This window comes from Protobothrops mucrosquamatus, unplaced genomic scaffold (assembly GCF_001527695.2).
Source record: "Protobothrops mucrosquamatus isolate PMUCROS unplaced genomic scaffold, P.Mucros_1.0 scaffold1819, whole genome shotgun sequence".
Lineage (NCBI taxonomy): Eukaryota > Metazoa > Chordata > Lepidosauria > Squamata > Viperidae > Protobothrops > Protobothrops mucrosquamatus.
The window spans coordinates 296,076-322,592 of NW_015387953.1; the positions used below are offsets into that span (position 1 = coordinate 296,076).

The 26,517-nt window shown below is 48.5% G+C and overlaps 1 protein-coding gene across 1 annotated transcript in view; it reads left to right on the forward strand.

Moving 5' to 3' along the window:
* Positions 1-23,954, forward strand: part of PARP6 (poly(ADP-ribose) polymerase family member 6) — a 32,399-nt gene extending 8,445 nt beyond the window's left edge. The window contains exons 4-22 of the mRNA XM_029285529.1: positions 338-398; positions 1,479-1,569; positions 4,676-4,742; positions 5,305-5,454; positions 5,757-5,934; positions 7,741-7,794; positions 8,653-8,748; positions 10,725-10,817; positions 11,979-12,104; positions 12,546-12,611; positions 12,852-12,919; positions 13,656-13,704; positions 14,564-14,676; positions 16,011-16,083; positions 18,939-19,008; positions 22,162-22,241; positions 22,710-22,773; positions 23,288-23,372; positions 23,534-23,954. Of these exons, the coding sequence (XP_029141362.1) occupies positions 338-398; positions 1,479-1,569; positions 4,676-4,742; positions 5,305-5,454; positions 5,757-5,934; positions 7,741-7,794; positions 8,653-8,748; positions 10,725-10,817; positions 11,979-12,104; positions 12,546-12,611; positions 12,852-12,919; positions 13,656-13,704; positions 14,564-14,676; positions 16,011-16,083; positions 18,939-19,008; positions 22,162-22,241; positions 22,710-22,773; positions 23,288-23,372; positions 23,534-23,636 (1,687 nt within the window). The 3' untranslated portion in view covers positions 23,637-23,954. The remainder of the gene's footprint in view (positions 1-337; positions 399-1,478; positions 1,570-4,675; positions 4,743-5,304; positions 5,455-5,756; positions 5,935-7,740; positions 7,795-8,652; positions 8,749-10,724; positions 10,818-11,978; positions 12,105-12,545; positions 12,612-12,851; positions 12,920-13,655; positions 13,705-14,563; positions 14,677-16,010; positions 16,084-18,938; positions 19,009-22,161; positions 22,242-22,709; positions 22,774-23,287; positions 23,373-23,533) is intronic.
* Positions 23,955-26,517: the final 2,563 nt, after the last annotated feature.

Consider the following 26,517-nt stretch of genomic DNA (forward strand, 5'->3'; position numbering starts at 1 on the left):
CCTTCCCTTCCCTTTTCCCTCCCCTTCCCATTTTCCCTCCCCTTCCCATTTTCCCTTTTCTTCCCTTTTTCTCCTTCTCTTTTCCCTCCCCTCCCCTATTTTTGCAGCAGTTGCAAGAACAGCGATAAATTTACCACTTATTCCTGTGTTTACAGTGTAACTCTCTCCTCTCTATAATCTTTCCCGTCCAAATCATTTAAGCCATAAATCATATCAGGGGAGAAACTTTTGTGGGTCAGCCAGGTTCTTCTCCGGCCTCTGCCCCATAGCTTTTGGCTTGCCTTGCTTCCTCGTCTCACAGGAGGCCTCTTCCTAACCTCCCCTTTTCCCCCTGTAGGGAATATGGGACCATCGATGACGTGGACATTGACCTGCACATCAACATCGGCTTCCTAGATGTAAGTCGCAGGGCACGCTGGCGCATTTCTTGTGCTGAAGGGATGGAGGTCGGCAAAGGGCTGCCATTTTTCATCTTCGCCGATTTCTTTCCGCCCCTGCCGGGTATTCTTTAGTCACGAGCAGAGAATAACATTCTTGCTATTCCCTGTGCAAGCATGAAGCAAGATGGAGTAAAATAGTTGCTGAAATCAGAAGTGGACAGTATGGGGGCAGTATGTAGCAGGTAGTCTGTGGAGCCCTTGGTGCTTTCTGGGCTTGGTTTTTTTTTTTGTCTTGCAGACGTTTTCATTTTGCAGACACCCCCCCCCCTTTCTAGCACTGGTGATGTTCCCTAGTTGGGTAATGAAACGTCTGCAAAAAAACAGCCAAGCTCAAGGACATCCAAGGACCTCATAATCCTCCTCCTCCTCCTCCAAAGACCCCACTCCTTACTAACATTGATGAGATTACCTAGTTGGGTAGTGAAACATCTGCAAGAAAACAGCCAAGCTCAGAGAACACCAAGGTCTCCACAGTTCAACCCTGAGCTGCAAACCTTCTCTTCTATTGGGTCCTCAAAACACCCTGAGTTAGCACTGCTGAAACTTGCCAATTTTTGCCCAGAGAAACATCTAGTACAGTGATGGTGAACCTTTTAGAGACTGAGTGCCCAAACTGCAACCCAAAACCCACATATATCGTCGGGTGCCGGATGAGCATGGCCCATTGGGTGGGCATGGCTGCGGTGGGACTAAAACTGGGTGGGACTAAAAAGTTCAATCAATCAATTCCAACTTTGCAAGATCTTTTTTTTCCCGCGAGAAGTTGAAATTGATTGATTGAACCTTTTTTTTTTTTTTTGCACACAGCGGCAGAGGCCTAAAGCGAAAAGGTTTTATAAAACCCAGCTGAACGCCTAGGACTGGGGCGACGGCACACGTGCCCACAGAGAGGGCTCTGCGTGCCACCTGTGGCATGCGTGCCATAGGTTTGCCACCATGGACCTAGTGTATTTAGTCTGGAATTGCTCTGTCTCTCATCAAAACAAATAAATGAGGAAATAACCCCCCTCCCTCCACGTTTATTGTTTCTCATTGTAGGAGGAGGTTGCAACAGCCTGGAAGGTCCTACGGACCGAGCCCATCATTCTCCGACTGCGGTTCTCCCTTTCCCAGTATCTGGATGGCCCCGGTGAGTAACATGTGTCAACGCTGCTAATATTGGATGCTCTTGCTTTGATGATGTACAGAGATATAGCCTTTTTCTTTCTTATGCTTTACTCTTAGAATTAGATGATGCTATGGGAGGAGGCGGAATGTGGTGGGAGTTAGTTAGACATCACAATATTGTACCAGTGTGTGAATTTGGAGCTTGAAATAAGAGATGAAAAGAACTGGCGGGTTAGAGAACAGGAGGGAAAGCCTGCCATTCAAGCTAATTGGGGAATGGGATTTATGATTGTTAATTGGAGGAGGGAATTGTGCTTTGATACTATGTGCTCAGGGGAGGGGAATTCAGATTTCGGCTTCGACCATGTATGTGCCGATGCCATGCTTCTCAAATAAAGATTCTTTAAGGTAAACAATGCCTCGAAGTTCTTTTGAAGAATTTCATCTGTCAGAACCATGACAACATGCCTCTTATTTATTTATTTATTTATTTATTTATTGCATTTATATCCCGCCCTTCTCCTTTCGGACTCAGGGTGGCTGACAAATGATAAAAAACTAACATACATAGTATTACACCTAGTTAAAATTTAAAATTTAATTAAAACGATGTACAGAGGAGACACGGAAGGAGCATTCAAGATTCTCAGCCTTTTTTGCTTGTTGACCGTTTGGTCAAGACGAGGGGTCCTATCACATCTTAGCCGTTCATTATCTGACGTGTCCTTTATTTGAGGAATGCATGTCCGATCCTTAAGTTGCTATTGCAGGTAGCCCTTCGCTTAACCATTGGTTTAGTAACTGAAGTTACAACGGCACTGAAAACAATCCTGGGGTCATGTGATCCCCTTTTTTTGCCCCCCCCTTCTGACCCACCAAGTCGAACAGAGGAAGACAGATTCACTTAGGAGCCATGTTACTCATTTAACAACTGCAGTGATTCCACTTAACAACCGTGTCAAGAAAGGTTGTCAAATGAGGCCCTTAACAACTGGCTCACTTAGTGGATACTTGTTGGGCTCAATTGTGATTGTGCGTCGAGGACCAGCTGTGGACATAATGTTATTTATACGGTTTGTCTTCTGAGCTGAAATGCGGTTGGCCAGCTGACAGCGAGATGGGTGAGTGAATGAATGAATGAATGAGGGAATAAATAAATGATAAACCTTTGTTTTGTACAGCTTTTTCACTGTCACGTTTCATCAGCTTCTTTACCGAGTTGGCTCCTGCTGACAACGCAACACTAAATTTTTGATTGCTGGCTACTTGGTATAAGAAACCCCTGAATGGTCCTCTTACACTAAGTCAGGGGTTGATAACATGGGATGGGGGTCAGCCTCTCATTTGTGAGCCTTGGGATGGCAATACACTTTGGGGGTGCGTGGGGGGGCTGGTGGTGTAAGTTCTACTCCTCTTTTCATCTGCTAGCAGTAGTGAAAGAGAACTCTGCTAACCTGTCAAGGTATTGATTTAATAGCTAAACAGCTTATGTAATGATGTAATGTAACATAAGGCAGATGATGCAATGGTAGGAATGACTCAGCAGGGTCTGTGTCCCTTTAAGAGCAAGCGGGGTCTGTGTCCCTTTAAGAGCCTGAGTATAAAAGGGAGGGCTTTGCTGGAGTGTCTTTTTCTCCTACGTTTCCTGCTGTAACTGCTGTGTGTTGGAGTTTGCTGTATTACCATGTGTATGTATATTGTTCCTGGTGTATGATATTGTAGATAGTGTAAGATAAACCACCATTTAATATAGACCACTGTTTACTGTGTTTACTCCTGGGTTATCTCAGCACAATAAGACTGTGCACGCTCTGACACAATCTCTCTACTGGAACAAAGGGAACTCTTCTGACCCACAGATCCTGATCAGATGATCCTGATCAAGGTGCTCTCTTTTAGTTGCTCTTATGACCATCTTGTTTGTCTCTTGAGAAACCTATATGCGGGTCAAGAAGCAACAGTGAGAACTGGACACGGAACCACTGATTGGTTCAAAATTGGGAAAGGCATCCGGCAAGGCTGTATACTGTTGCCCTGCCTATTTAACTTATATGCAGAGCACATCATGAGAAAGGCAGGGCTAGATGAATCAAAAGTTGTAATTGCCGGGAGAAATATCAACAACCTAAGATATGCAGATGATACCACTCTAATGGCAGAAAGTGAAGAGGAACTAAAGAGCCTCTTGATGCGGGTGAAGAAGGAGAGTGCAAAAGTTGGCTTGAAACTCAACATTAAGAAAACCAAAATCATGGCATCCAGCCCTCTCAGTTCCTGGCAAATAGATGGGGAAGAAATGGAGGTAGTGACAGATTTTATTTTCCTGGGCTCCAAGATCACCTCAGATGGGGCCTGCAGCCAAGAAATTAGAAGACGCTTGCTCCTGGGGAGGAAAGCTATGGCAAATCTAGACAGCATTCTAAAAAGCAGAGACATCACCCTGCCAACAAAAGTGCGTATAGTCAAGGCCATGGTTTTCCCAGTTGCAATGTATGGATGTGAAAGTTGGACCATAAGAAAGGCTGAGCGACAAAGAATTGAGGCCTTTGAACTCTGGAGAAGACTCCTGCGAGTCCCCTGGACTGCAAGGCAATCAAACCGGTCAGTCCTAAAGGAGATCAACCCTGACTGCTCTTTAGAAGGCCAGATCCTGAAGTTGAAACTCAAGTACTTTGGCCACCTAATGAGAAGGAAGGACTCACTGGAGAAGAGCCTGATGCTGGGAAAGATGGAGGGCAACAGAAGAAGGGGACGACAGAGAAGGAGGTGGCTGGATAGAGTCACTGAAGCAGTAGGCGTGAACTTAAATGGACTCCAGAAGATGGTAGAGGACAGGAAGGCCTGGAGGAACGTTGTCCATGGGGTCGCGATGGGTCGGACATGACTTTGCAATTAACAACAACAACAAATGAACAGAGAGAGAGAAAAAAATCTCCCCCATCCTTGTCAAATGGCTTTTTTTTTGTTACATACCAGGAAACAGTCGTGTGTTTCAAAGTGAGGAGGGGGGTTGGGGGATGTTGTGGTCTCACTTTCCCCTTCCACGTGTGACTTTGATCAGGGTTAGCTGGATTTCACACTAGACTCCTGGCTCACTGCTAACCCTTTACTCTGGCTTTGTTCTCCAGAACCGTCCATCGACGTTTTCCAACCATCCAACAAGGAAGGGTTTGGACTGGGCCTGCAGCTGAAGAAGTGAGTCAGGGGTTGGTTCTTTGAATCCTGGCCCATGAGACAGAGCAACCCGTTCCTAAGGCCTCTGACTGCAGGACAGAGGGATTATTTCTTGCAAGGCAAAACGAGTCCTTCTCCTGCCTTGAAATGCCTAAGTACACAACAGGCAAAAAGCCAAGGACATTCCTGTGCCACCTATCCCTGAAGTAGTTTGTCACACCCTGGTCCTGTCTGAATGAGCGTCTTTCCGAAGATAAACTAGCAGCTTTGTTGCTAGTCATCTTACATTTATTTGTCTAGTGATGACACTGATTTATTTTCAAAAAGACGCCCATTCAGACAGGACCAGGGTGTGACAAACTTACCAGGGTAGGTGGCATAGGAATATTCTTGGCTTTTTGTCCTTTGTGGACTTGGGAGTTGTAGTGATGGGAAGGACGAAGCCCTGAGGTCTTTTCTCTCTGTCCTTCCTTCCTTTTTCTCATTCACCCGTTCAGATCAGGTGGGGAAAACCCCCACAGAGTATGCCTTGTGGCGTTCTCTGCTGTCTAGTTCCATCAGTCCTTGTTGATCATCTTCACAGGATCCTGGGCATGTTCACATCCCAGCAATGGAAACACCTCAGCAACGACTTCCTCAAGACCCAGCAGGAAAAGCGGCACAGCTGGTTCAAAGCCAGTGGCACAATCAAAAAATTCCGTGCCGGTCTCAGCATCTTTTCACCCATTCCCAAGTAGGGTTGCTGTCTTCTCCTCTCTCTTGCTAAGAGGGTGGTGGGGGTGCTTGGAAGCCTCCATTGGACATGGAAGGTGGTTGGGCTGCTCTTTACGGTCCTCTCTTCCTAAGAGAGACACGGAAGTAGTTGGGAAGTCTCCACCGGACATGGAAATGGAGGGAAGCCCAAATGCCCAATTGCAGATGTTGGCCCTTAGCTATGAAACCCAGCCCTTACCCAGTCCAGGATCTCATGATTCTCCTTTTTCATGCCCAAACTGGAAATCCCTCAATTGATGCACGTCTCTTTGGCACACGCAGGTCTCCCAGTTTTCCCGTCATCCAGGACTCGATGCTCAAGGGCAAACTTGGCGTCCCAGAGCTACGGGTCAACCGCCTCATGAACCGCTCTATCTCCTGCACGATGAAGAATTCTAAGGTGGAAGTTTTTGGCTACCCTCCCAGCACCCAGGCAGGTGTCGTCCCATTCAACATCCTGGTGGGTTCCCTCTCTGCCCTTGTCCCTTCAGGCTGGTTGGGAGAGTTCATTTTTGGGTTCCGCCTCCCTCCGTGGAGAAATTGGAATCAAAAGAGACGATCCTCTGACTCCTGGAGTTCAATGCGTTGGGTTGCAGGTGGGGGAAAGAACGGATCTGAAGGCCTCTCTCTGCTCCAGGGGTCTTCAGACTTGGCCCTTTTATGACTTGTGGACTTCAACTCTTCCTCAGCACGCTGGCTGAAGAACTCTGGGAGTTAAAGTCCACAAGTCATAAAAGGGCCAAGTTTGAAGACCCCTGTCTTAAATCTAACAAACAAAATGGAGGCTGGCTGAGGAATTCTGGGAGTTGAAGTCCACAAGTCATAAAAGGGCCACGTTTGAACACCCCTGCTCTACTCCAATTACCCATTCAGGAAACATCCTACAATCTCAAAATAGTACCTTCAGCAGAATGTTGAGGTTCCACTGCCTTGTTACTTTATTGGGAGCCGAGAATAGTAGTAGTAGTAGTAGTAGTAATAATAATAATAATTACTACTACTATTATTATTTCAAAAAAATGGTTTAGAGCAAAATTTAAAAAGCCCATCGCTCACTTTCTGAAAAGATTCATTACTTGGAATCTAGAAAAAGAACCATCCAGTAATTTCTACGACTGTAGTTCTATTAAAAGTTTTATTTGGATTTTTGTTCTGGAGTTCCCCAGAGACTTTTAGTCTCTCTTAGCTGCCAAGTGCAGCTGAGGGAAAAATCCCTTTGGCTGGAACCTGGCTGGAAATTGCCTGTCTGTTTTTCACTCTGCCCAGAGAATTGGATAGCATCCCTTTTTCCATTTTCATATCCCCAATATAATAATAATAATAATAATAATAATAATAATAATAATAATAATAATAATAATAATAATAATAATAATAATAATAATAATAATAATAATATAAAGTTGGAAGGGATCTTGGAGGTCATCTAGTCCAACCCCCTTCTCAGGCAGGAAACCCTATACCTTATATGTAGGAAGGCAGATTTAGTTGGCTGTCTTGAGGAAAGCAAAGCAAATGCCCTGGATCAGGGGTGGGGAATCTTGGCTCTTTTATGACTCGTGGACTTCAACTCCCAGAACCAGCCATGCTGGCTCAGGAACTCTGGGAGTTGAAGTCCACAAGTTATAAAAGAGCCAAGGTTCCACCCCCCCCATACCCTGCCCTAGATGGTTGGGAGCTGCCAGGGCCCCTTTCCCATCTCATCTATGGCTGGGACACCTTCCCATCACTGGCTCCATGAAGCGTTTAACTGGGAGAAAGATTTTTGGGTGTAAAATAGGTTCCTTGACACTAAGCTGCCCAGTCATATATGTCAACAGTGCGCCTCCCCTCAGAGCTAAGGGGTATTTTTTAGAGGGTTGGTTTGACATGATATCTAAAACTTTGCAAAACATATCTTGGATACATCCCCTCGGAGTGCGCTCCTTCCTACAAGCTGAAGGAATGACTTTCCTTCTTCACCCTGTGGGGATAAACAAGCAGTTTTCCTCGGCACCTTTGCAGTGATAGGAAGCCAGCTGCCCCCCAGATGTGCCAGCTTCAACCTGAACGGTCAACCTTTGCGGATTGTGAAAATGGTAGTCTCCACTTAGAGAGTGAGCTCACGTAGGCTGCTAAGTTCTCAGCTGACATTCCCAGAGTTCCTTCGTGAGGAGATTTCCTGGGATGACCAGAGGTCTGAGCTGCGGATGAAGGGGCTGTCCGGATGATGAGTGCGCAGGTGCCAAGTCATGTGGTGCTCTCTTTCCTTGTGTTTTGTCCACAGGTTGGTGGCCACTGCAAAAACATCCCCACCTTGGAATATGGTTTTCTCGTCCAGGTAAATATCCGTGCATCCTCCTTTGCTTCCATGTATTCTACTTCATTCCGTATCGTATCCCACACCTGTCCTGTCACCTTGCTGATCCCTTGCTTCTGAGATGAGGTTGGCTTGAGCGGCCTGGCAATGCTTTTCCAGGCCTGTTTTGAGATCCACTAATGGGAAAGGCTGAGGATTGACTCTGGACCTTCTCGAAGCTGAGGCTGCACTAGGACTAGGGGAGTTGGTTTTTCTGACTTTCCTGTGGTCTCTCTCTCTCTCTCTCTGTCTGTCTCTCTCTCTTTGTCTCTCTGTCTCTCTCTCTGTCTCTCTGTTTCTGTCTCTCTTTGTCTCTCTGTCTCTGTCTCTGTCTGTCTCTCTGTCTCTGTCTCTCTCTCTTTGTCTCTGTCTGTCCTCTCTGTCTGTCTCTGTCTCTCTCTCTCTGTCTCTCTGTCTCTGTTTCTGTCTGTCTCTCTGTCTGTCTCTGTCTCTCTCTCTCTGTCTCTGTCTGTCTCTTTGTCTCTGTCTCTGTCTCTCTCTCTTTGTCTGTCTCTGTCTGTCTCTGTCTGTCTCTCTGTCTCTCTGTCTCTGTCTCTCTGTCTGTCTCTCTGTCTCTGTCTCTCTCCGTCTCTCTGTTTCTGTCTCTGTCTCTCTCTCTCTGTCTCTGTCTTCTCTCTGTCTGTCTCTCTGTCTCTGTCTGTCTCTCTGTCTCTGTCTCTCTCTCTCTCTGTCTTTGTCTCTGTCTGTCTCTTTGTCTCTGTCTCTCTCTCTCTCTGTCTCTCTGTCTCTCTCTGTCTTGTCTCTGTCTCTCTGTCTCTGTCTGTCTCTCTCTCTCTTTGTCTCTCTGTCTCTGTCTCTCTCTGTCTCTGTCTCTCTCAGATAATGAAATATGCAGAGCAGAGGATTCCTACTTTGAACGAGTACTGTGTGGTATGTGACGAGCAGCACGTCTTCCAGAATGGGTCCATGCTGAAGGTACTGCACCTCGTGAAGCGTCGATTTCTCTGTGGAGTCCTTGGTGCTTCCCGCGCTTGCTTGTTGCTTGCAGACGTTTCATTACCTGACTAGGTTATGTCATCAGTGCTAGTGGGTGTCGGGTTTTCTCCCTGTTTATGTACAGCAGGTGGTTCCGCCCTTGTTAGCAGGGTGTCTGTGTGTGCTTGCTCTTGATTTCACTCGTTTCACTTCCTTCTGTCAGCATAAACGGCTGGGAAGGGACCGACTGGAATATTTCCTGCTCCCTTATGGAAAAGTCGAGTCCAGGAGTCACTGGGGCTCTTTTGGCAGATCTTTGATGGCAAGGCGGTCTCGATGGTCTAGTTCAGTGATGGCGAAACTTTGAGAGACCAAGTGCCCCAAAACTGCCCTGCCCCCACTCCACACCCCGCCCCACCTGCGGGGCCACCCACCGCCTCCACGGCCTGCCGCAGCAGATCGCCCAGGCAGCCCAGCAGCGCCATGGTGGCCACGCCCTCCACCCGCGCCCTGCAGCATCATCTGCGCATGATGGAGCGCGAGGGCAAAGTCTTGTCCCTGGCTGCCATGTCCTTGGCTGCGCTGCTCTGCATGGGCCACGGCCGGGGGCAACTCTCCACCGAGGGGGCTGCTTATGAGGAGGGGGCCGTGGGGAAAGGCGGGGCTGAGGCAACAGCATGCGTGCCCACAGAGAGGGCTCCGAGTGCCGCCCCTGGCACCCATGCCATAGGTTTACCACCGCTGGTCTAGTTTAAGCAGAGAGCTGAAGAACTGGAAACATTCCCAGGTTAATGGGGCAGGAAGTGGGAAGCCACGTTAGGCAGAATACAGGTGGTCCTCCACTCACAACCATTGATTTAGTGACCGTTGAAAGTGACCACGGCAGAGGAAAAAGGAATGTACGGCCGTTTTTCACGCGGCCATTGCAGCATTCCCTGTGGTCACAGGATCAGAATTCGGACGCTTGGCAATTGGTTCACATATACGACGGTTCCAGTCCCCTTTTGTGACCTTTTTGACAAGCAAAGTCAACGGGGAAGCCGGAGGCAACTTAACCACCGTGTTCCTAATTTAACAGCGGCAGTGCTTCACTTAACAACCGTGTGCAAGAAAGGTTGTAAAATGGGGCAAGGCTCACCGAACAAACGCCTCACTTAGCCACAGACATTTTGGGCTCAACGGTGGTTGTAACACGAGGACTAACTAACTAGTTTAGCAGACAGCAGTGTTTTCCTCAAAATAATAATAATAATAATAATAATAATAATAATAATAATAAGTTGGAAGGGACCTTGGAGGTCATCTAGTCCAACCCCCTGCTCAGGCAGGAAACCCTATACCATTTCAGACAAATGGCTGTCCAATCTCTTCTTAAAAACTTCCAGTGTTGGAGCATTCACCGCTTCTGGAGGCAGGTTGTTCCATTGGTTAATTGTTCTAACTGTCAGGAAGTTTCTCCTTAGTTCTAGGTTGCTTCTCTCCTTGATCAGTTTCCACCCGTTGCTTCTTGTCCTGCCTTCAGGTGTTTTGGAGAATAGCTTGACTCCCTCTTCTTTGGGGCAGCCCCTGAGATACTGGAACACTGCTATCATGTCCCCCCTCGTCCTTCTCTTCATTAAACTAGACATACCCAATCCCAGCAACCATTCCTTATAGCCTCCAGTCCCCTGATCATCTTTGTTGCTCTTCTCTGCACTCTTTCTAGAGTCTCAACATCTTTTTTATGACAACACCAGCAATGCGTCTCAAGCTTTTGCAGCTGTGTGTGACCTTATATTTACGTACAAAGCGGTCCTACCTTGTTGTCGTGTTACACTACGAGCATTTTGACTTTCCCACGCGCTCTTTATTCTCTGTGCCAGAAAGAAGCCCATCCCTTCGTGAATGGAGGAAAACTTGGCCTTAAGGGAGGATCCATAAGGGCTGCCAATGGCTTTGGTGTCCTTTCTCACTAATGATGTGGCTTTTGTTTTTAGCCAGCTGTGTGCACACGAGAGCTTTGTGTCTTCTCTTTCTACACCTTGGGTGTGATGTCCGGTGCTGCAGAAGAGGTGGCCACGGGAGCAGAGGTACTAAGAGTTGGGGTCCAAACTGGAAGGGGAGCATATACAGCAAGGGTCTTCAAACTTGGCCCTTTGATGACTTGTGGACTTCAACTCCCAGAATTCCTCAGCCAGGCACTTGTGCCTGGCTGAGGAATTCTGGGAGTTGAAGTCCACAAGTCATCAAAGGGCCAAGTTTGAAGACCCCTGATATACAGTATAAAGGGGTTAGACCTCGGGCCGAAGGTCTGACGTAAACTCTGGGCTAATTCTTGTGTTCTCCATGAAGTGTGAGTGGGTGGACCGCTTTTAGAAGTGGGACTCTTTTATTCGTGCTTCTCCCAACTTGGTACCCTCAAGTCCCAGTAGACCTCATCTCTAATGAAGCCCTCGCTCAACTCATTTGGAAGGCTCCAGGTTGGAGAGACCCATGGTCTTCACCCACCCAAAGGTGTGACAGCACCTCTGGCAGTTTGGTTTTTGAATACGGCCTCCCCAAATATGCATGTGCTGTGTGGGAACAGGAAGAGGAGTGAAAGGGATGGTGAAAAAAAGTCACTCCTGGTGATTCTGATACATATTCATTTCCACACTGGTGTCCCTGAATCTTTCTGCATAACTCTTGCTAATCAAGATGGAAATGAAATATCAAATTGCCCCCCCCCCGAAATGAAATATCAGATTTCTTTCTTCCCTCCCTCCCTCTTTCTTTCCTTCCTTCCTTTCCTTCTTTCCTTCCCTCCTTCCTTCCTCCCTCCCTCCTTCCCTCTTTCCTTCCTTCCTTCCTTCCTTCCTTTCTTTCTTTCTTTCCTTCCTTCCTTCCTTCCTTCCTCCCTCCTTCCCTCTTTCCTCCCTTCCTCCTTCCCTCTTTCTTTCTTTCCTTCTTTCCTTCCTTCCTTCCTCCCTCCTTTCCTCTTTCCTTCCTCCCTCCCTCCCTCTTTCCTTCCTTTCTTTCCTTCCTCCTTCCCTCCCTTCCTCCCTCCCTCCCTCCTTCTCTCTTTCCTTCCTCCCTCCCTCCCTCCCTTCCTCCCTCCTTCCTTCCTTCCTTCCTTCTTTCACCACCCATCTCAGCAAATGACTCTGGGCAGCTCACAATCTGGGCTGTCAGTTGGAAGTGTCAGAGTAGGAGAGCTGTCGTAATGGAGATGAGCCCGTCACAGTCTTTCTTCCGTGTCTACTTTCCTTCAGGTAGTCGACCTGCTGGTGGCCATGTGCCGGGCGGCTTTGGAATCCCCACGCAAGAGCATCATCTTTGAGCCTTACCCGTCTGTTGTGGATCCCAGTGACCCCAAGACCCTTGCCTTCAACCCCAAGGTTGGTGCCGTTCTTCAGCACAAAGCGTTCTTACCTGCGGTGGGATTTGTAATGGCCAATAACATTCACCCTAGGAATCCAGTGTCTACGTTATAGAAGTCTACCTTATAGAAAACAACTACCTGTCATTTTGTTGTTTAGCTGGAGCGACGTTTCTTAACCTTGGCAGCTTTAAGATGGGTGGACTTCAACTCCCAAATGGGTGGACTTCAACTCCCAGAATTCCCCACCCACGCTGGCTGGGGAATTCTAGAAGTCCATGTATCGTAAAGCTGTCAAGGATGAGAAGCTCTGAGCTGGGGGCTCAGACACCTGCCCAGAGTCCCTGGTCAACAACAAGAACTTTGTAGTCTATCACCAATTCAACCAGTAGAACCAGAAGGACGTAAGAGTGGCTTATTTGCATTTTTGACCCGTATCTCCTCTTTCATTGACCTATAGAAAAAGAATTATGAGAGGCTGCAGAAGGCCCTGGACAGCGTCATGTCAATCCGTGAAATGACTCAAGTAGGCATTTGCACTTTATGTCTGGGTTAGATGAAGCCCATCTCTCGTCAGGAGAGAGCTCTGATGTTGATGGAATGCATAGAAGTGGTGTGAACTAGAGCACATGAACCCCTGTGCGTGTTGATGTAGCTTTGTACGTACGCATTCCTCTGTAGAGTAGTGAAATCAGTAGCTTGGCCCATTCAGAGTGACGGTAGGAAGCACGGCCATCGCTCTGAATTGGCTGCCTTCTTTTTTCAGGGTTCTTACCTGGAGATCAAGAAGCAAATGGACAAGTTGGATCCTTTGGCCCATCCCCTCCTACAGTGGTAAGTAAGCAGATAATAGCTATGGTGCAGAGGCTGCTGGGAAGCCAAGTAAGAGTAAGGCATGAGATGGGGGTTGGGAGAGTAAGTGGAATTACCTCTGCGGTGGTTGCAGTCCTTCAGCACATCCGTATGGAAACATATCCCACTGGATGAGGGGCGGACAACCGTGGCCTCTTTACCACCCACCCTGGCTCAGGAATTCTGGGAGTTGGAAGTCCACAGGTTGTGAAGGGGCTTAGTGGCCCACCCCTGCACTAGACCTTGGTTTGATTTCAGGACCTTGAGTTTCGAACGGGTGCCACAGATGATCATGGGGCTGGTTGTCCTAATCTCCACTCTGAAACTTGGGCTCCCTCCTTCTCAAAGGATCTTTGAAAAATGAGCTTCTCACGGGAAGATAAATTTTCCACACCCTTGCTATCCCACCAGGCATCTTCTGCTAAATTGCCCAAGATCAGGGGTGGGGAACCTTGGCTCTTTTATGACTCGTGGACTTCAACTCCCAGAATTCCTGAGCCAGCAGGGATGGGGAACCTTGGCTCTTTTATGACTTGTGGACTGCAGCTCCCAGAATTCCTGAGCCAGCAGGGGTGGGGAACCTTGGCTCTCTTATGACTTGTGGACTGCAGCTCCCAGAATTCCTGAATGCTGTTCCCGTAGCCTAGGTGGAGATTCTCTGTGGATTAAAGGTGCCTAGGCCTTTTCCCTACTCTGACTTTCTCTCCGCCCTTCCTAGGATAATTTCCAGCAACAGATCTCACATTGTCAAGCTACCTCTCAGCAGGGTACGTGATGACCATCCTCCCTTCTTTTGCTTGTAATCAACCCACTCGAGGTGGAGCATGAGAGCGAAGCATCCCATAACTCAGTAGTAAACTGCAGGTTTTGTGCACGCAGCTGGTCCCGAGTTCGTTTCCCATCTTTTCCAGTTAGAGCAGGAGTGTCAAACTCGCCACTGTCACGACGTATTGCGACTTTCCCCCCCCCCCCCCCCCCCCCCCCCCCCCCGGAGCCGGGGCAGCAAACTACTTACCTGGCAGCCATCTCACCTGGTTCCCTAAACATCCACGTTAGGTACCCTTAAGCTGTCATCCTGTAACCACTTACCTGGCAGTAACCCCACCCACCCTCCCTTTTGAGTTAGCATTCCTACAACCGGCTATTTGCCAGTATCGGCGGCCTTTGTTCCTTTGAGTTTTATTGGGATTCTTCTAAACGACTTGTTATTTTATTGCTGGCTCTTGCTAAGTTACGACTTCCTTTTTTTCCTCCCAAGGCTGCTTGCACGACTGTTTTTAAATAAGAGTCAAAAGGCAGCCATTTGCCTTTGAGTTGAGGTCCTGGATTATGAGACAGAATAATTTACCGTTTTTCTAAAATGCTCATAAAAACCTGTTTTTTTTTTAAAAAAACACCAGGATTAGGAAAAGGCAGGTTGTTAAATCAGAACTGGAGCTTGTCGGCAAAGACTACCTTGCATGATGGTCTTTCTTCTCTCTCTCTCTCTCTCTCTCTCTCTCTCTCTCTCTCTCTCTGTGTGTGTGTGTGTGTGTGTGTCTCTCTCCCTCTCTCTCTCTTTCTGCTGTTGTGCCCCTCTTTCTCCCCCCCCTCCTCCTTTTCACGTGGGTCCGCTTCCCTTGGTAGCAGCTGAAATTTATGCACACCTCACACCAGTTTCTCCTGCTGAGCAGCCCTCCTGCGAAAGAGGCTCGCTTCCGGACAGCCAAGAAACTGTACGGCAGCACCTTCGCCTTCCAGTAAGTCTCCGGGCTCCGTTTCCCAGTCCCTCCCAGTTGCGACCAGGAGGAGAAGCTCAGGCGCTGCTTCCTGACTTTTCTCCTTACTGCTTCTCAATTACTAAGGGAGCCTTTAAAAAAAAAAAATCAGCTCAGTCTTCCTTGTTTGAGGCGTTTCTTGATTGTTCTCCTAAGCTTGGACTTTCTCCAAGCCTAGTGGCGCTTCCTTTCTGGTCCTAGATGTGGACTCTACTATGTCCTTGTATGGTGAGGATGAGCCATGGAGACCCTCTACCTTGTCTTTGATATAGACCAGGGGTGTCAAACTCAATCTCATTGAGGGCTGCATCAGCATTGCGGTTGCCCTTGGGGGGCTGGGTGGGTGTGGCCAGGGTGGGTGTGGCCTACTGGGTGGGCGTGGATGGAGTGGGTGTGGCCTACTGGATGGGCATGGCCAGCTCTACATCGTTCGCATCAAGGGTGCCTGTGGGGGCCTGGGCAGGAGTGGGACAGATCTGAGGGTCTCTGGCAGAAGTGGGGGGGACCGGGGTAAGCGCCAAGGCATGGTCCACTGGAGGAGCCTCACTGTTCTTCTCAGGCCATGTGGGGGGAGGGCTGGATGGTGGCGCAGGCTGCCCGGAGCCCTGGGCAGCAGAGGTCAAATGCCCAGCCTGGCCCTCGAGCACCCATGGCACCAAGCCCAGCCCCACTTCTCCAAGGGGGCGCCCAGCTGGAGGCTGCTGCTGCTGCTGTGCTTGCTCTCCTTAGCCAGGTTGCTCATGATGGGTACCAGGGCAAAGTCAGAGGGAGACTGAATGCGTTTCAGCATCGATGGCCACCACAAAATTGTACATTGGCTCCCGGCCGGCTGGCCTGGGCCAGGGCCAAGGCAATGGGGGCCATTCCCTCACTGTTTCCAGGATGGCTTCGCGGGCCACATGAAACCACTTCGCAGGCCGCATCCGGCCCCCGGGCCTTGTGTCAGACATGTCTGATATAGACAGAAAGTGTGGGAAAACTCTGGGGGTGATTTCGGGTGCTTTAATCAAGAGATCGTTCAGGCTTTTTTCTTCTTTTTTTCTTTTTTCTTTTCTCATTTTTCTTTTTTTCTTTTTCCTTTTCTTTCTATTTTTTTTGTCTTTTGTCTTTGGATGCAAAGCGGTCCGGGAAGCAGTGGTTTCTGCAAGCGATTTCTGCCGATTTCACTTCGCCTGGGGGTGGTGGGGGTGGGTCCTCTGCCACAAGATCTTGCATTGAGGCGCCCATGCTCGCGTGATTGGTTCTCCGTGGCGGCAGAAAGGGCGTGCAAGTGACGCGTTTCTCTCCCCCTCCCCTCCCCTCCCCTCCCCTTGCAGTGGCTCTCACATTGAGAATTGGCATTCCATTCTGCGCAATGGGCTGGTCAATGCATCCTACACCAAACTGCAGGTAAGGGACTGTGGCGTGCTCCTGCCGTTCTCGGCGGGACGGATCGAATGGCGGGAGGCTGTGGGCTTCCTGGGATAACAGACCCTCCCCCCTCCCCCTTCTTCAGATGATAATCATGGCTAGCCAGCTGACGTGTCCTGCTTCATTTGGGATCCCCTCTTGTCCCTTGGCTACAGGCAGCTCTGGGTGTCTGCCCCCCATCCCGCCCCTGTGATACTCCTGGCCCCTCCCAAGACTCTCCTGGAGCAATCCTTTGGACACTGACCTCTCCCTCCCAGCCACTGTTCATCCAGTCCTTCAGCAGTCCCTTGGTAGAGCGTCAGGGCTCAATGTGCTGGACTACAGCCAGCTTCCCTCCCCTCGGTGCCCTTGTAATAGCATCGCGTGGCTGAATGCAACAGGGCCTTGTGCCAGTCCTGGAGGCCAGCATGACTTAGCAAACTGAGCATGGATTAACTGCAGCGCATCCCTAGTGATGTTTCTGGGAGGAGATGCTTTGCATTTCACACCCCCTTTCAGTTGTGTTCATTGAAATAAAACACATCCACATATACCTGCAGACGCTCGAACCCTATTCTTCCATGCCAGCGTGTTGTGGCCTTAAAAGCCTGGTTTTACTTCTGCTTACCCTTTTCTTCTGAGGAGTTCAAGAGGGCACGGTCTTCCTGCCTTAAAAAAAAATATAGTGAAAATCCTCATTAAAAAACAACTTCAAATAGTTCCCTGCAACACCTAGCCCTCCTCTTTAAGCCACAGAATCAGCTCTGGGGCCGAGGGAGAATTTCTTCGGATTATGAGCCTAGCTGCGGCAGACATTTTGGGGTGTGTGTGTGTGAGGGGGCAAATGAGTACTGTGTTAATCAAAGGAGAGCAGGAAAGACCAGGTAATTCTGGGGGAATCAAAGAACAGACTCTTGGCCTGACTATTTTAAAAGGTGACAGAACGAAGAAGGAACTACTAGATCAGGGGTAGGCAACCTTGGCTCTTTTATGACTCGTGGACTTCAACTCCCAGAATTCCTGAGCCAGCCGTGCTGAGGGAAAGGGAGAGGTTTCCATGCTTAGCCATGCTGGCTCAGGAATTCTGGGAGTTGAAGTCCACGAGTCATAAAAGAGCCAAAGTTGCCTACCCCTGTACTAGGGGAAGGAGGCCGTTTCAGCGTCCTCTCTTTAATTAGCTGCATATTACTCAGGCGTGGTGGTGCAGTGGTGAGAATGCAGTACTGCAGGCTACTTCTGCTGACTGCCGGCTGCCTGCAGTTTGGCAGTTCAATTCTCACCGGCTCAAGGTTGACTCAGCCTCCCATCCTTCGGAGGTCAGTAAAACGAGGACCCAGATTGTTGGGGGCAAATACGCTGACTTTAAACCGCCTAGAGAGGGCTGTGAAGCGCTGTGAAGCGGTATACAAGTCTAAGGGCTATTGCTATGAAGAGCTGTGGTGGCAGACTCGTTAGAAGGCAGCATTGCAGGCTGACTCTGCCCACTGCCAAGAGTTTGATCCTGACCGGCTCCAGGTTAACTCAGCCTTCCCTCCTTTCCGAGGTGGATAAAATGAGGACCCAGATTGTTGGGGGCAAATAGGCTGACTCTGTAAAGCGCTTAGAGAGGGCTGTCAAGCACTGTGGAGCGGTATATATAAGTCTAAGTCAGCGGTTCCCAACCTTTTCTATACCCTGCACCTTTCGAACGCTTCGGATATATTTTCGTACCCCTTACAAAAGTTCGAAGCGAATTTTGCACATCTGCTATAATTTTGAAACTTCCAAACCCAAGTTTTCGCTCCCCCTGGAACATCATCTCACACCTCCAGGGGGTGTGAGCACCCCCAGTTGGAAGCCCCTGGTCTAAGTGCTATATTCCTGCTGCATGCCGAGTCACCCACCCCTGAAAGTTTTAACTCTTTCTTTGCAGTGCGTATTTCCCCCCCCCCCCCGTTCCCCGCAGAAAACCCCTGTCTAATTTGTACAGCTGAATGCACAGGGCCGGCCCTATCATCCAGCAGATCGAAGCCCCAACCTTGCGGGGTATACGCTGAGAATTAGCAGCAGCCTTGGATGAGAGCCCCCTCCCGGCGTCACCCCCGTGCCGCCTCCAGGCGGGGTGAGATAGGATGCACCATATCCCATTGCCTGCAGGGAAGGCCGACTCCGTTGCAGCCCGCTTCTCTTAGATAAGATCGCCTGGGGTCCCGTTTGCTGCTCCTTTTGGGGGGAAGACCCAGCCTCTGATCAGTAACTGACTACGGTATAAAACAGTGATGGCGAACCTTTTAGAGACCCGAGTGCCCCAAAACCGGCCCGCCCCCGCTCCGCCCGCCCACTCCCGCCCTGCTCCGCCCTCACCCCGCCCACCCTCAGGGCCATCCACAGCACGCCGCAGGTCGCCCAGGTGGCCCTGCAGTGCCACGGTGGCCACGCCCTCCGCCCGCACCCCGCAACATCATCTGCTGCCCAGCTGCCACGTGCTTTGCTGTGCAGCTCCGCACGGGCCGCACCTGGGGGCGATTCTCCTCCGGGGGAGGGGGGCTGCTGGTGAGGAGGGAGCTATGGGGGAAGGCGGGGCTGGGGCAATGGCATGCGTGCCCACAGAGAGGGCTCCGAGTGCCGCCTCTGGGACTAGTGCCATAGGTTCGCCACCACTGGTATAGAATAAAGCTGCGTACCCCTAGCAGCGGACTCTGCAGCCGGAGGAACAGGCTGGAGAAACGCCCGCGTTTCCAGATAATTCCAGAGGGACACACCGCAGTTTTTCAGGGCCCAGTCTGTCCTGTGTCCTATCCCCTAGCCTGTTTTGGTTTTGTTTTTTTTTTTTTTTGCTTTGTTTTTTCTGGCTCACATTGGTGTTTTTCTGCAAGCTGCATGGAGCAGCCTATGGCAAAGGCATCTATCTGAGCCCCATCTCCAGTATTTCCTTTGGATATTCAGGTAAGCGGCTCTCTCGTCGTCCCTCCATCTGTCAGTGCACCTCGTGTCCTGCACATGCGCTTGCCTTGCATTCAAGAGCCGCTCTCACCCTCCCCTCCCCTCCCCCCCTCGTGTTCTTCATCCACATGCTCCGGGGTGGGGAAGGGAGCCATTCACTCCACGCATCTGGGTTGATTCTTTGGCGGACATCTTGCGCTGGGGGTGGCAGCCAGACCTAACCTTGGCCCTATCTCTTTTTTTTTTTCCCCTTGAGGCTAGACAGTCACTTGTCTTGAGACGGTATAGGTTCTCCCGCTTGAGCAGGGGGCTGGACTAGAAGACCTCCAAGGTCCCTTCCAGGTCTAGTCTGTTCATCCTTCTCCTTCCGAAATGTCCTCCCGCCCTTGAAGATGATTCCCCTCCGTTGCGTCTTGAGAAGGTTGTGTACCTGTGGAGTAGGTTGCCAACTTGAGGCCATTGGAATGGGTGGGTTCTGCCATCCATCGCAATGGATTGTCATGACGCTTGGGAGCTGGGCGTGCCTTGGGGGGGGGGAGATTTGTTTTAAGATTGAGAGCTTCCCAAGCAAACCCTGTGCACAAATGCAGACAGATGTGATCCCTGTTCAATATGGCAGCTGCCTCATGCACTTGTGGCCTGCCTTATAGGCATATGTAATAATAATAATAATAATGAGGAGGAGGAGGAGGAGGAGGAGGAGGAGGAGGAGGAGGAGGAGGAGGAGGAGGAGAAGAAGAAGAAGAAGAAGGAGGAGGAGGAGGAGGAGGAGGAGGAGGAAGAAGAAGAAGAAGAAGAAGAAGAAGAAGAAGAAGAAGAAGAAGAAGAAGAAGAAGAAGAAGAAGAAGAAGAAGAAGAAGAAGAAGAAGAAGAAGAAGAAGAAGAGGAGGAGGAGATTTGAACATCATTGGCATTGACAAATTCGCTATTAGTCAATTGCAAAAGGCGGCCTTACTAGGAACTGCTTCCATCCTGCGACAAGATCTGTAATACCATCAAACATCCACATCTGCCTATCCCAGGTCCTGGGTAAGGACTCGATAGGTAGACAAAAATGCCAAATCCAGTCTGAACATCCGGCTGACTGTGTGGTGATCAATAATAACAATAACAATAATAAAGTTGGAAGGGACCTTGGAGGTCTTCTAGTCCAACTCCCTGCTCAGGCAGGAAACCCTATACCACAGAGAGGTTGGGCCCCAGCTCTAATCTCTCCAACCAAGAGAAACACATTTGGGATGTAGCTAACCAAACAAAACAGGAGGGAAAGCTGGGGTGGACTTTGTGCTTCTTTGTTTATCATCTGTTTTATTTATTTACTAGCTGTACCCAGCCACGCGCTGCTGTGGCTCAGTCTGGTAAAAGCGTGTGTTGCTTTTACGTCCAACAGATGGCGCTGTTTTTCAAAAAAGCATGTTTTTACCTGTCACAGGTGTGACACGTGCGTATTCGAATGCAACGTGTCAAAATTTCAAAGCAATCGGTGAAGAACGTTCAGAGATTTAAGATTTTGAACAAACGAACATTTACATTTTTATTTATATAGATTAAAAAAAACAGCAAGTAAGAATAAATACGATAACCTCCTCTTTCATCCAATCAGTTGGCTGGCTCTTTAAGCAAATGGATCAAAATTCAAAAACAGTGAACGTTACAGTGTCACAATGTCCTTTTTAAAATTTTTTTATTATTATTATTATTATTATTATTATTATTATTATTATTATTATTATTATTATTATTATTATTATTATTATTATTATTATTATTATTTTTTAAAAAACGCCCTTCATCCTCCAAAGAATGGAGATCTACAGATAGATGCATCCCATTTTTGAGGGGTTCACTGCAAACCGTACCAGGTGGTTCTGGAGTAAGAAGGTGAGGGGAAACCATCCGAAAGGATCTCTCAACCGTTCAAGGGGTTGCAGGTAGCAACATGTTATGCTAGATTAGTTTTTAACCTTTTTTTTTTCTTTTGTAGCTGGCTGAATGTGTTGATGTGAGCTCAGCTTGTTGATTAGTTTAAGGTTCAATGTATTATGCAAAAGCCCTGAACATGAGTTAATTCGGTAACCAGGTTAAATATACTTTATGAACACAGACTTTTAAGCTTTTTTTCCTGAGTAGGAATAAAGGAGTAAAGAAGGCAGTTGGGTACCAACCACACACCAAATGAAGGTTTAGACCTTGCCTTACAAATTGGTGGAGAATGTGAGACGAGCCTGTTTCTTTTTGATGACCATTTATTAAATTCTGCTTAATAGTTGGAGGAGAAGGAGGCAGCGTGAGATAGATCTACATTCGGGTTGAATTGTACTGTTACAACTGAGTTGGTCGTGTCAGACAAACAAGTTAACAATCAACAACAGCTCAATTAAGGAACTGCCAAACCGCTCCCATCAATACTGACAGGACTAGCCACTAGTCCAGGGGTCTTCAAATTTGGCCCTTTTATGACTTGTGGACTTCAACTCCCAGAATTCCTCAGCCAGGCACATGTGCCTGGCTGAGGAATTCTGGGAGTTGAAGTCCACAAGTCATAAAAGGGCCAAGTTTGAAGACCCCTGCACCAGTATATAAAATGAGAGCAGTCCTCACATCCTACTAGCAATGATGGTGTTACATAGCTGGGTGATGAAATGTCTGCAAGAAAACCACCAAGCTCAGAGAACAGCAAACACCCCTCATTTTAACCCTGAGCTACCAATATCCTCTTCTATCAGTACCCATCCATTGGGAAGCCAGCAACCTATTGGGCTGCAACTAGCCAGTCTCTATGTACTGAAAATGCCTTTGGAGTCTCTGTGGGATACAGAATATAATATCCTTGAGGCTGGTGTTTAGCTTTGCAGTGTGTTAGCTTCGAGCTCATTGTATTTTAATTAGAGGATTAAAAGAGAGAGAGAGAAAATAGCTTGGCAGGCAGCGCGGAATCTGTCCTGAAGCCACGTGTTAGGTCAAGGGTGCTTGACTCACTACTCTGTCGATCTGTAGGATCTCTTTTGATCATGCTTCCTGTTTGCATTATTCCGCCCTCCACAAACCATTGTATCCGTGACTAAGAGCACCACTCGCTTGCGGGCTAGGAGATCAACCACTCCTGGTCTCCCCCATGGCTGCTGCTTCTTCTTACCCTCTTCCTTGTCCCCGCAGGGATGGGGAAAGGGCAGCACCGGATGCCCTCCAAGGATGAGCTGGTGCAGAGGTACAACCGGATGAACACAATTCCCCAGGTAACCCTGTGCATGCGTAGTGGTTATGCAGGTCTTTGGATCTGCCGTGGACCTGCCCCATTGGGTTTCATAAGCAGATGTAGGAGATGACCAGGCTGAGCCCGAAGGAGGGATCAAACGCGTCATCAGTCTTGAGTCCCTTCATGCCCACAAGAGATCTAAGTCCCGCCCACCTTGATTCCCATTGGCTCTTATCTACCACCAATTTGTTTTGACCGTTAGTAGTTCAGATTCTTGTAGAGACTCAACCTTGCAATCAACCCTTACGTTCATTTGAACTGCCTGGATTTCCGGATTTCCCACACTTGCCAGCAGCTCTCCAAAGGAGGGATCTGTCTTCACAACCATTTTTTAGGGAGAGCACCTGTGGGGGCTTAGGATCAGAAGCCAAGGAGGGCCAGGGATGGGGAAATTTGTGGCAAATGCCAAGCAAGAAGGGGTGATTCTGGATCTCCCCTTTCCTCTCAGACACGATCCATCCAGTCCAGATTCCTACAGAGTCGCAATCTGAACTGCATCGCACTTTGTGAAGGTGAGTGAAAAGTGAGCATTCAATTGAGCTGGTCTGGTTCACTCCCGTGGGATTGTACTCAGCATGCCTGTCCACTTCCAACGCCAAGGTCAAGCGATTTCCTGGTTTGTGCAAATGCTGATTGGTGGATTATTCCCAGAAGGAAAGAGGTGGAAACACCTTGTCTAGGGAGTTTCTCAGTCCTCCCAGGTCATGGTTGTCCCAGAGGTGCTTTTTCAAAAGGCAACTGGACTTTTCTTGGGGTTCTTTCCCTTGAAAACATCCAAGAAGCTTCTTCAGATCTTTTCAGGGGAAAAGCCAACATGTTTGGGAAAAGCACCTTTGGGACATCCTGCAGGCTTTGCTGAGTTAATCGGAAGGCCCAGTTCCTCCTGCGGCCCATTTCCATGTTGGCCAGGCTGGTACCCTGGAACCATCCAATCTGGCTCTCTGGCATAATGAGGCAGACTGGTGCAAGCCGTGTCATTTGCTCACCGCTCCGTTGTTGACTCCCCCCCCCCTTCTTCCTCTGCAGTGATCACATCAAAGGATCTCCAGAAGCATGGCAACATCTGGGTTTGTCCTGTGTCTGATCACGTCTGCACCCGCTTTTTCTTTGTGTGAGTACGCTCCGTCTCCTTAACAAGGTGGGGGGAGAGGCTGCTCTCTCTCTCTCTCTCCCCGTGGGATGGCTCAGGAGCCGGATGTGCGGCAGGGGGCTTGATGGGAAGGAGGGGGCACGAAAGAGAGCCTTTCACCCCGGTCTCACCCTTCCTGCCAGGTACGAAGATGGCCAAGTCGGAGACGCCAACATCAATACTCAGGACCCTAAAATTCAGAAGGAGATCATGCGTGTAATTGGCACTCAGGTCTATACAAATTGAGAAGGTGGAGGAGCCCCTCCCTTCAGACTGGGCTGGCGCTGCCCCTGGGGCAGGAAAGGGACCGTTGTTGGAGACCATACATGGACTCTGCCCGGCTGAAGACAGACCCACCGGAGGGAGCGACCACTGTCAACGTCTGGACCGCGGATGCCAGGGGGGGGACCTCTCTGGAGGGGGGCGCAGCAGCTCCACCCCGCCCATCCGTAGAGTTGAGTGGGTGGACTTGGACCAATTCCTGTGAACGGTTGGAATGGTTGTGTTTGCATGCCCACGTTTTCGAGGACGGCATTTTTCACCGTGAAAACGAGCAAAAACAAAAACAACCCCCCCACACACACACACAATGAAACAGAGAGCCCCACAGAGAGAGAGAGGGAGAACGTGTGCGTGCAAGCAAGCGGTTTTAGCTTATTAAAATTCTCTTTGAAAAAAAAACAACCCAGCTCTCGTGTCTCTGTGAGGTCCTTTTTCAAAACCAGCCGGCAGATGTTGTGTTTTTTCTTCGTTTGTGCAGGACGGGCGGTGCGCTTTCCTTTGCACACCCTTTCTCCATTTGTGTGCATGGGATTGGGTGTCTTTTTTTGTTTGTTTGTTTGTTTGTTTGTTGCGATTACACTTTCAGACCTTCGGGTCCTTTATGTAACAATCTGGTTTCAATTCGGAGTAGGATTTAAGATGTGCCAATTTTTGGATTGCTCTTATTCTCCTCCTTTCCCAGACTATGTGAAGAAAGGACTCTATTCACATATATTCCCCCTATGGAAATATTGCCAATTTTTGGATTGCTCTTATTCTCCTCCTTTCCCAGACTATGTGAAGAAAGGACTCTATTCACATATATTCCCCCTATGGAAATATTATGTCCCTGTGTCCAGGTGGTCTGGGGAATCCATTGTTAGGGTACCCAAGGCCACATTTAACCATTTTTGTGGCAGGTTAGAGGGAGGGAGGAGTGGCTGTATCACATATATTGATGGACATCAGCTTTGGAGATGGAAATCTGTTGTTGCTCTGTCTGTTTTGTTTCTGGACTGTGCTTGAGTTTTGATTGATTCCTTGCTGCAGATGGCAGAGAAACACAAGTTGGGTTTTAGCCAACATGATCTGAAGAGTTCTTTGTGGCTACAGGTTGTCCACTTCTGGACTAGGAGAAGATGCAGTTAAGGTCACTGCCCCTCTTGCCTGCTGGATCATCCCCCTCTCAGTTTCCGTTGCCTGCTGTGTTGTGTGCTGTCTTAGGAAGGGCCAATAGGAAAGAAGGTCAAGGATGAAGAGGAGATAAAATAGGATTTTATTTGAAAAAAGTTATGTTAGGAATTTGGGGGCAGGAATCTGGAAACCAATCCTCATACTATCAACAGAGCAAAAAATAAGGGACAGAGTTGATGTCAAGCACAAGAGGTTTGAGACCAATGTTCCTCAACCTTGGCAACTTTAGGACGAGTGGACTTCAATTCCCAGGATGCTGGCTGGAGAATTCTGGAAGTCCACCCATCTTAAAAATGACCAAGGTTGAGGAACATTGGTCTAAACAACATGTCATCTGGGAGACCTACTACTGTTCCAAACTTTTGCTCAGCAGGCTTATCAGATAACAATATCTAGGAATGGATCCTTCTTCTTTCCTATGTTCTGAGTAAGCTTCTACTTACAAGGAGGTGCATTTCGGATTCTTAATACCTGGTCGTAGAGTGAGACCTCATCTGCTTATTTCCTTTGGGGCTGGGAATGTTTCTGTCTTGGACTCAAAACAAAAAGCTCTAATAGACAAAATGGTCAGCCCTGCAGCTATATCTTCTGAATATTTAGAACTGAAACATGTTTATGGTTCTGGGGAGCCAGGAAGTACCTGTGTCTCAAGATTCAAGTTAAGCTTTGCTGAGAAATTTCCCAGAGACTGGACAGGAAGCATAACCAGGAGCCAACTGAGGTTTTGGGGGCTGTTCCGCCCAGCAAGAATACAAGGGCACGGTGAAGTTTAAAGTGGACTAGTTAAATAAAGTGGTAGCCTGCTTCCAAAGAGTGGAGAAGTTTTGGAGAAGAACTCCTGAAGAAGAGACTCATGCAAACAATCCGGTCAAATTCCCACTGGACTGTGCTTTATTTTCAGTCTAAGCAGAATATCATTTTAAACTACAGAGCTACAGAGATCACAACGCCCATTTTGTCTGTCTTTATTATACTACAAGGAAATCATAAGAAAGACCAATCAAAAGAATCGTATAATCCACTGGAATGCCAAAACGTGTTCCCCACCGTTGGGGAGGCAGTGTTCCTTTTTGAAAGATGGAAACCAAAAGCCCATGAGTGTGTGTTTTGTGTTTATGGGAATGGGAAATGGGAAATGGGTGGAGATGGCCTAAAGCTCCTCTTCCCAAATTCAGGAGGGGAACAGGGTGAAAAAAAAGAAGAGACTAAGATTGGGAGCATGGCTATTCAGAGAGCCAAAATGAGCACAAACCATCATTGTATGTAGTGGGCCTTCAGCGACATCAACTTGATTATCCAGGATGAGAATGCTGTAGCCAAAGATCTTACTTAAAACGAGTAACCCACCGAGGGGGAAAATCTCATTAATTGGTCCAACAGTAGACTTTGGATGATGAAGACCCTAACTTGGCTGTTCACCAATCCTCATTTAATTCAGATTTCCCCATCCTGGAGATACTTGGAATTTCTATCAGCCTCTAAGCAAGTACCCCATTGGAGAATGATGACTGAAGTTTCCATTTTCCTTAGATTCATTCTTACCACCCCAAAACCTCCCCACTTCCCACATAATTCGCACGCATCTTACATTTTAGGAAGTGGGGAATAGTTGTCGACTTCTTCCTGCTGCTGACATTTTTAAGTCTTAGTGGGGCTGAAAGAAAACAACACA